At 38.2% G+C, this 10,942-nt stretch overlaps 1 protein-coding gene across 1 annotated transcript; it reads right to left on the bottom strand.

The window, feature by feature from the left end:
- Positions 1-7,970: 7,970 nt before the first annotated feature.
- Positions 7,971-8,888, bottom strand: LOC149837908 (pentatricopeptide repeat-containing protein At1g03540-like). The gene has a single exon (XM_090008151.1). It carries the CDS (start codon positions 8,886-8,888, stop codon positions 7,971-7,973), a length of 918 nt encoding a protein of 305 aa, XP_089864277.1.
- Positions 8,889-10,942: the final 2,054 nt, after the last annotated feature.

The following is a 10,942-nucleotide window of genomic DNA, read 5'->3' as shown; positions in this document are numbered from 1 at the left end:
AGGATAGTGTGGCAGAAGGTGGCTGCCAATCGATTTGCCGACATGCTTCACAATATGAAGACTGCAGCAAAAAAAGCAGTTGGTGGGATAGATGATCCACTACAGTGGAAGGGTCATGGGTCGGCTACTGTCAGGAGAGATTATTGGAAGAGCATGTGCGACAAGTGGGTGATCAATGATTTTCGAAACCGCTCAGCAAAGGCTGCACAAAACCGAGCAGCGATGCCCGATGCACATCTACACACAAGTGGATCTAGAACTTTTGGGAGCCACCAGAAGAAAATGGTATGTCATCAATATATATATATATATATATATATATATATATATATATTGTCAAATTTGTGAGTATTTATGCATACTTATTAATCAATTTTTTATATCATGTCACATTGCAGGAAGCAGAAAAAGAAAGCATTATGCCTTATAAGGATGTGTTTGTTGAAACACATAAACGTAAGAGCACGAAAGATTTTGTATAAGAGAAGGCGAGAGCGACAACAGAATGTATTTATTGTATTAATAAACATTGTAATATACAAGTTACTTTGAATTATTTATCATAAATATTATAATTCTTAATTATTAATTCATATTCTAATTATTACTTTGTAGGAGTCATACGAGTAACAAATGATACAACGATATGACAATGACTCCACTCAGCATCCATATTTTGATCCTGCATCATGGGTGACTGCTACAGGTGAACCCAAAAAGGTTCGTCTGTTCGGGTTTGGGAGTAACATGAACACTACACCAATCTTTGCCTTCTGCAGCCCGGGTTCACAGAGTTCTCCATCCAGCATCAACTCCCAACGTCCTATTGACCCTGCTATGTCTTGTGATGGTGTTTATCAGCGTCTTCAGGACAAAATGCAACACTTTTTAAATAAGGTCATTCCCAACCTTATTCGTAATGAGTTGTGCAACTTTTTTTAGGACAGAAGAACTTTATCTGCATTCAACATGAGCTCAAATTCCCGTCAGGTATGCATGATTGAATTGCTATAAATTTTTTCTTATAATTTTGTTAATGTCCTTCAGTTTATTACTAGTCTATTTATTATTCAGCCATTTACTTTGTTGCATTAGATTAGATGGATTGCATATAATTTATTTCATTATGTTTTGCTTATAAATACTAACATTTTTATTCTCTTTTGTAGGATGATAGAGATGGTCAGCGTAGAAGAACTGATGGAGGCATGGACAAACACTACAAGAAAAATGCGTATTAGCGACGGACGTTGTCCGTCCATCGCTAAACATCCTTAGCGACGGATTAGCGGTAGACAATGTCCGTCACATAATCCTAGTCACTAAATTGCGTCAAATTTTATATGTCGACAATCCGTCGCTGATTCATGATGGATTAGCGACAACGTATATCCGTCGCTACTCCGGCGCTAATTAGCGACGTTGCAATGATGGATGATATCCGGATATAATTTGTCGCTAACTTTTGGTTGGTAAGTTAGCAATGAATTACTGACGGATTAATGTCCATTGCAAACAATGGCCTGATTGAAATTGGCGACGGGTTAGCAACGGATAGTTTTGTCGCTAATATTAAAAAAAAATAAAAAATAAAATAAAATATGAAACTTGAGAAAAAATTCTCGTTATACAATTCATATAACCTGCTTATAAAAAATAAAATATACACAAAAAATTCATACAGGTGAAACAAAATTAACACAAGTTCTAAGTTAAACAACCAAATACAGTCTCTACCAAGTTATAATTAGTTACAAGTATGTCAAACAAATTAAATACATGAATCTAATCATCATCAAGATTCGGGGCATCATCCTCTTCAATTTCTCAATCTACTCCTCCCTCCATACCTCCATCATGTCCTCTACGTTGATCATCTTCAGCATCCTGCAAGAGAACCAAAATATTAGTAATTATAAACAAAATACTCATATGTGTTCTAAGGCAGTAAAAAAACTTCATATATGATTCTATCATGCTCATATATATTCTTAGGCAGTAAAAAAACTTCATATGTGATTCTATCATGCTTATATGTGTTATAAAGCAGTAAAAAAACTTCATACGTGATTCTATCATGCTCATATGTGTTCTAAGGCAGTAAAAAAACTTTATACATGATTCTATCATGCTCATATGTGTTATAAAGCTGTAAAAAAACTTTATATGTGATTTTATCATGCTCATATGTGTTCTAAGGCAGTAAAAAAACTTTATACGTGATTCTATCATGCTCATATGTGTTTTAAGGCAGTAAAAAAATGTTATACGTGATTTTATCATGCTCAAAATAACTTTATATGTGATTCTATCATGCTCATATGTGTTTTAAGGCAGTAAAAAGACTTTATGCATGACTCTATAATGCTCATATGTGTTTTAAGGCCGTAAAAAAACTTTAGATGTGATTCTATCATGCACATATGTGTTCTAAAGCAGTAAAACAACTTTACACGTGAATTCTATCATGCTCATATGTGTTCTAAAGCAGTGAAAAAACTTTATACGTGATTCTATCATGCTCATATGTGTTCTAAGGCAGTAAAAAACTTTATAACAGATTCTATCATGTTCATATGTGTTCTAAAGCAGTAAAAAAACTTTATACGTGATTCTATCATGCTCATATGTGTTATAAAGCAGTAAAAAAACTTTATATGTGATTCAATCATGCTTATATGTGTTCTAAAGTAGTAAAAAAACTTTATACGTGATTTTATCATGCTCATATGTGTTCTAAGGCAGTAAAAAAACTTTATACCAGATTCTATCATGCTTATATGTGTTATAAAGCAGTAAAAAAAACTTTATATGTGAATTCTATCATGTTCATATGTGTTATAAAGCAGTAAAAAACTTTATATGTGATTCTATCATGCTCATATGTGTTCTAAGGCAGTAAAAAACTTTATACCAGATTCTATCATGCTCATATGTGTTCTAAAGCAGTAAAAAAACTTTATACATGATTCTATCATGCTCATATGTGTTATAAAGCAGTAAAAAAACTATATACATGATTCTATCATGCTCATATATGTTTTAAGGCAGTAAAAAAACTTTATACCAGATTCTATCATGCTCTCATGTGTTCTAAAGCAGTAAAAAAACTTTATACGTGGTTCTATCATGCTCATATGTGTTATAAAGCAGTAAAAAAACTTTATATGTGATTCTATCATGCTCATATGTGTTCTAAGGCAGTAAAAAAACTTTATATGTGATTCTATCATGCTCATATGTGTTATAAAGCAGTAAAAAAACTTTATACCTAACAGACACCAGAGCTCTTGTTGAATGCAGACGAAGTTCTCCTGTCTTGAAAAAAGTTGCACAACTCATTACAGATAATATTGGGAATGTCTTCATTTAAAAAGTACCGCATTTTGTCCTCAAGACGTTGACAGACACCATCCCAAGACATAGCAGGGTCAATCAGACGTTGAGAGTTGATGCTAGCGGTAGAACTCTGAGAGCCATGGCTGCAGGAGGCAACGACTGGTGTGGTGTTTATGTTTCTCCAAAACCTGAACACACGACCCTTTTTGGGTTCACCGGTTGCAGTCACCCATGTTGCCTGATCAAAAGGTGGATGATGAGGGGATTCATCGCCATATCGTTGTATCATTTGTTGCTTGTATGACTCTTATAATATAATGATTAAAATATGAATTAAGAATTAAGAATTAAGAATTACAATGTTTATGATAACGTAATTCATAGTAACTTGTCTATTACAATGTTTATTAATATAATAAATGCATATTGTTGTCGCTCTCGCCTTCTCTGATACGAACTTTTCGGTGGATTTACGTCTATGTGTTTTAACAAATACATCTTTGTAAGGCACAAGGTCTCCTTTTTTTGCTTCCTGCGAGGTTAAATGATAAAAAAATAATTAAAAAGTATGCAACAATACTTATAAATTTGACAACGTATATATTGATGAGTTTCCATTTTCTTTTGGTGGTTACCAAAAGTCCTAGATCCACCTGTGTGTAGATGGGCATCGGGCATCTTCGCTCGATTTTATGTAGCCTTTGCTAAGCAGTTTCAAAATTCATTGCTCGCCCACTTGTCGCACATGCCCTCCCAGTAATCTCTCCTCACAGTAGAAGGCCCATGACCCTTCCACTGCAGTGGATCATCTATCCCACCAGCTGCTTTTTTTGCTCCGGTCTTCATATTATGCAGCATGTCGGCAAATCTATTGGCAGCCACCTTCTGCCATACTACCATCGCGTCTTTCTCCTCCTTCGTAGTCGCGAAGAGATGGAGAGCCTACAAATAGTTTCAGAAAGTTAGCACACATGAGTATAACAAAAAATTAAATATGAATCACAGTAGTTATGATAAATGATTGCATACCATGAATGGAGACATTAAACTGTCCAGCACCTCTCTCGAGTACTCTTTCCATTGCGCGACCGGTCCTAGAAGATGTTGCAGTAGTGACTTTTTAATGTCTCGTATTACTTCTTGCTGCTCGAACCTTGCACTGCACATGAATTGATACATATTAACAATCGACTGTCAATTAAATACTTACGATCGACTGCATATAAGATAAGTATTAGACAAGTGACAATTAAATACTTACGGTCGCTTATCGATATACACTATTTGAATGAGTCGTCATGTATCACACTGACAAGACCCTACATCCGGAGTTGTCTCGTGATCTGTATGAGTAGTTGGTGTAGGTGGGTCATGTATAGGCGAAACATCACCTACAGAACAATGAGTTAGAAATTCACACAATACACATTTAAACTAATCAAGTATATAATTATTTAAATGATATACCTATCGAAGCATTGCGTGAAGACGAAGGTTAAGACTGCCTCTCACTAAACTGGGATCCTATAAAGAAGATTAACAACAATGTTTATATCAACATATAAGCAAAAACATAATGAATGTCTATATTTAAATAACACAAAAATATTTACCTAATGATGTTCCACGGCTTTCACTTGGTCCTCGACCACTGTGACATCCACAAACCATATTCTAACAAATAAAAATGTTATAATTGCACATCAAACATTGCAAACTATTATAATTGCACTGCTAGAAGGAAGAAAAAAAACATTTCTACCAAACAAAATGAAAATTTTAACTCACATGCTACTAACTCACTTGCGCATTAAAAAGGGAAAAAAAAACAAGTCTTAGTGTTAAAAAGGATTTGGAAATTGGAGATGGAGGAAGATTTAGGGTTTTGGTGGGTACCCAAACAACTCAAGCACGAACATGTGCAAAAAGATGCTAAAGGTGATCTTGGGTCTCACTTTCCTGTCAAAGAAGCAAAAAAAAAAAATCAACATTTTATTGTATATATATATACGTGTAATAGAAACTTTTGCCACATTGTTTTCTCATCTTGTACTATGTAGCTATATATTTTACACAATGCACATGATGCATGGGCGTATAGTAGACATCTTGTGGATACACACGTGGTCCTGACACCGGCTAACACATACACACATGCATGCGGAGAAACACAAAAAAACACACATGCACATGATGTGTTATACCACTAAAATATTTATGGATCTGGATGCATATGAAGGCAATGTATGTTGCATGTTTCACACAACTATATATTATATTTTATAATGATGTGTACATTATAGAACACATGACATCTATACGATGAATCATGGATTCACACGTGTGGAAATATATATATATATATATATATATATATATATATATATATATATATATATATATATATATATATATATATATATATATGGTTAGGCCCAAAGTTTTCGTTGCCTTTCAAAAAACACAGTTTTAGGTGTTTTATGATAGATCAAATCGTTAGATGTGTTTATCATTGTTTATTCAATAAAAAAACATGATTTTGATTAAGCATCTTGATGCTCAGACATGTATTTTAAAGTGGCAAAAAATGAATGGTTGCTATTGTACAAAATTTTGATGATAAAATATTCATATTATAGTAAATATCCTCTGGATCATGAAACATACGAATGGTGATGTAATTTTTTTTAAAAAGAACTAAAAAAAGGAAAGAAAAGATGATAATTTCCATATAGGTTCTAGAAGTCCCCTCCCATTTTCCATAATACTGCAGTCTCCTTCCTTTTCTCTCTCACCCCCTCCCATTTTGCCCCTCCCGTCCCGTCGGAAAACCCACTAGTGGTAACAACCCTGCCGCCTGACGAAATGAAAGAAAAAGATGAAGAGGAAGAAGACAGATGAAGGGGGTTCTTTACCTGAGGGGTCGTCAAACGTTGGTGCCAGAAAGCTCAGAGGAAGCAAAGGGTTTTACCTCAGAGGTTGTGACGACAGTGGTGACGGACGATGAAAACCGGGAGAGGGGCTATCGCCGGTAGCTGGAGAGAAGGATGGGGCGGTCGACGGAGAGCAGGAAGGGGGAGGTCGCCGGTAGTCGGAGAGAGGGAGGCGTCGGTTGTCGGAGAGAGGACGAAAAGCGGCGCGACGCGACGCAGGTGAGAGAGAGAGAGAGCGGTGCAGGTGAGAGTAAAAAAAAATTGATTTCGTGCCCTAGGTCGTTTAAAATTAACATTTAACGACAGATAAGTGACAAAAATATTTCGTCGCTACTCCGTCGCTAAGTAGCGAGCGTTTTACATCGGTATTTAGCGATGGAATATTTCTGTCGCAATCTCCGTCACTAAGTAGCGACCGAAAACTTTCTGTCGCTAAGGTCGACTGGTTTTGCGACAAAAAACTTCTGTCGCAAATCCATCGCTAAGTAGCGACGGATTCGGCGACGGAAAGTTTTTCATCGCTAATTTCGTAAATATTTTACATGTTAGCGACATATGGTTTTCTCTTGCTAATCCGTCGCCACTTTGCGACAGATTTTTTTCGTCGTAAAGTTTTGTCGCTAATTAGTGTTTTTCTTATAGTGGAAGGGCAGATCGAGAAAATGAAGAGGATGATGCCCAAAATCTTGGCGAGGATTAGATTTTTTTGTTTAATTTGTTTGACAAACTTGTAACTAATTATAACTTCGCAAGGACTGTACTTGGTAGTTAAAGTTTGCTTAACTTAGCATTTATGTTTAATTTGTATGCATTTTTTATTTGTATTGTTTTTTTATAAGCAGGATATATGAATTGCACGAGAATTTTTTCTCGATTTTCAAAATATTTCAAAAAATATATATTTTTTATTACAAATTAGCGATGGACGACGGAATTTAAGTCGTCGCTAATGTCTATCGCCAATTAGCGACGGATATTCAGTCATCGATGAATGGTAGTGACGAAAATAGCGACAGATTAAATTCCGTCGCTTAACCAAATCGGTCATCGTTTAACGATGAATTCGCGACGTACATGATCTGTCGCTAAGCCGTCGCAACATAACGACGGATTGGCGGCAGATAAATTCTGTCGCAATTTAGCGACTAAGGTTATGTGATGGATGATATCCGTCGTAAACATGTACAGCGACGGATAGCATCCGTCGCCATTACACATTTTCTTGTAGTGTTTGTCGAGATGGGTTTGGTTCCCATCTTGAGAAATGCCAAAATGGATGGCCAGCAGTAGTGGAGCTGCAATCTAAGCATGCAGCGCTGCTGCATAAAACATGACATCGTATGTAAAGCCATACTTCAAGAGAACAGATTAAAAAGCTTGATTCGGTCCCCCTCCCCCCCCCCCCCCTCATTAAAAACAGATGGCTAAGTTGAACTTGATTTCTGGGAGAATCTAAACATGAATCATTCTGTAACAGATCTTGCCAGCTGGTCTATCAAAAAAGGGTAACCATTTCGAAAGAAGCAAAAGGTATACTCATTTCATTCATTTGGCTCTTGTGTTGTTGAAAGACAATAGATGATCAAAACTAAATTTTGAACTTTACACTGTGGATGACGGCAACGATCCTGACAATGGCAATTGCATAATAATGTAAGCAACAAGTAGTAAACAGTTAATTTGACATAAACTATGTGATCATCCACCAGGCATCTGAAAATGTTGCTTCTTGGTGTTGCGCTTGGCTCTTGTGCTGCAGATGCCCAATAACACACGGCACACGGCACCATCGGGCTCCCACTCCATCTCTTCCACCAGCCTCCTTGCTTCTTCAAACAACCCTTCCCTACCCAACAACCCCATGGCACAAGTGTAATGCTCCAACCTCCTCCTCAACCCCCACTCCCTCTCCATCTTCTCCCAAAACTCCAGACCTTCCTCCACGATCCCTGCATGCCAACAGGCCGCCAACACCGTTGTCAGCACCACCTCATCCGGCTCCTCTCCGGCCGCCCTCATTTCCTCGAACACCTTCAATGCATCAGCGCCGAGACCGTGCATCGCATAAGCGCCCACCATCGCCGACCAGGAGACTAAGTTCCTCTGAGGCATTTCGTCGAACAGTTGGCACGCACCGTCTAAACAACCGCATTTAGCGTACATAGTGAGGAGGGCATTGCCAATGGACACATCTGAATCGAACCCGGCGATGAATATAGCCCCGTGGAGCTGCCGGCCGGTTTGCAGAGCAGACAAGCCGGCGCAGGCCTTGAGGATCGTGGGGAAGGTCGAAGTATCGGGTTTGCGGCCGGAGAAACGCAGGCTGCGGAAGGTTTCGAACGCTTGGTGGAACAGCTTGCGGGTGGTGTAGCCCCTGATCATGGCATTGTGAAGGAAGGTGCTCTGCTTGTTGGTCCACGTGAAGACGATGCCGGCTTCTCGCATTCGGCCGCAGTTCGAGTAGGAAGCCGCGAGCTTGGCTCGGAGGAAATCGTGATGGGAGATGCCATCGACGACGAGACGGGCGTGCGTCTGAAGCAATTTGGGGAGGTTCTTCGTGGCTGAGCAGAGCTCCAGCAGAGACGCGTAGGTGGGGATGTCGATACGAGCGAGCATGGTTGAGCATTGGGCGTTTCCATCACAGTTTTAAACAAATTAAGATGAAAGTTCACTTGCTCCTTATCACAAAGATACGTGGACGTGCGACAGAGTTCGACTCGCAAGTTTCAATTTTTTTTTTCAAAAATTATGACACAAAGACAAGGATTTTTTTTTCTTATTAATAAAAGCTATTTTTGATATCATAGTATTTAGAAATGTTTTTATTTGAAATATCTTTTAAAAGCACTAAATATAAGAAAAAAATATTTGTATGAATCCGTATCCAATTCAGCGGACGTGTCCCCAAAAACATGTGACCAAAATGGTGGGCCTTTATAACTAGTTGTTTAACGGTTAGGACTTTGGCACAAGTAGGTTATGTGTGTTGCCAAAATATTGTTTGGTAAATGTGTGATGTTGAGAGACGGAGTTGCTAGAAGCATTCTCTCATGACAGTATTAAAATGTGGTGTTGACAGAAAATGAAATTTTCATCGATCTCCCAAACAGGAAAAGAGTACTAGAGCATGGCGAAAACCACAGCACAACGTCAGAATCATGACTCATAAAGCAAAGCTTATTTTGCATCCAATTTTAAGGTGGTGGGCTTGACTTAGGCCCTGGGCAGATCAATGTATGAGCTCTAATCTGGATGGTAAGAAATAAGCCCACATTATAAGAATTTTACATGTAACAGACTCTTGAGTATCCAATCCACGAGGGCTTTACCTACATAGCTAGGGCCAACCCTAGTTTGTCAACCGACGTTGAACCGAGAACTACAATGGACATCTATCCTTGCTGATAAGGGCCTCAAGGAGGGTTTGCCTAGTGGGTTTGGGCCCTGGCTTTTAGATGGGCAGTCAGAGTTCGATCACACGGGTGTCACTCCTTTGTGCAGACCGACGCCCAGCATAGACCCCGAAGGCAGGGCCGGGGTCCTAACCTGAGAGTTTTATGCCACCAGCATGATCCTAAATATGGCAGGCTGAGCCAGCATGGCCTGGTATCCCTCTTAGGTGTGATTTCTTTGGGTTATAAATAGAAAAAAAGGTCAAATCTAGATGTACTTCCGACCTCAATCATATAAGCAAGGCCTTCATGGGCTATAGTTAATTAAAAAAAATGATGAGAGAGACTGGGAAAAAGTCACATAGACGATAGGGTGGTGTGTTCTCCCCGGAACACAAATTAGTGTGTTTCTGTGTATACGAAGGAATATCTTGGGACCCGCGATAATTCATATGACAATGTTGCCTACGATGACTTTATAATAAAATAACATATAATAAAGATATATATGCTTTTGACGAAAATGTTCTCTCGTAAGATAGATATGCGTTGGATGAAAATGTCCTCTCGCACCCCGAAAATAGATTTTCACGTTTAGCTTTTGTTTTTAGCTTGTGTTACAACACATGGTTGCCTTCTCGTTTCTGCCTGATGAGTTGTGGAGCCTGATTCATAGTTTTTTTTTCTTACAAAAAAGGGGTTCCCCCTAACGCGGGTCCCGCTGCGTGGTCAACGGGCGGGGTTAGGAGGGGCGCCCCTAGCGGATGTCTCTAGGGGGCAGCGCCCCCTAGAACAATTTTTTGTTGGGCTTATATTTGAGACTCTGTTTCTTGTGGATCAGACCAGACTTGTTTAGGTTTAAGGTTTTGCCCTTGCCTTGTATAAATTCTTTTTTTTTCTTTTTCTCTTGTAACTATTAAAAAGAGTAATAAGATTTCTCTCTTGGCGATCATGATTTTTTTACTCTCTCTCTATAGAAAAGAGTGATTTACAGTAGAAATCAGATAAGAGAGTAGCGATTTATAGTAGAAATCAGATTAGAGAGTAGCGATTTACAGTAGAAATCAGATCAGAGAATAGCGATTTACAGTAGAAATCAAATAAGAGAGTAACGATTTACAGTAGAAATCAAATCAGAGAATATTGATTTACAGTAGAAATCAAATCAAAGAGTAGCGATTTACAGTAGAAATCAGATAAGAGAGTAGCGATTTACAGTAGAAATCAGATCAGAGAGTAGCGATTTACAATAGAAATCTTATTTGTAGTGTAAATCGC

This window comes from Nuphar pumila, chromosome 5 (genome assembly GCF_984573655.1).
Source record: "Nuphar pumila chromosome 5, dmNupPumi1.hap1.1, whole genome shotgun sequence".
NCBI classification, from domain to species: Eukaryota; Viridiplantae; Streptophyta; class Magnoliopsida; order Nymphaeales; family Nymphaeaceae; genus Nuphar; species Nuphar pumila.
This window is presented reverse-complemented; position numbering and strand designations above follow the sequence as displayed.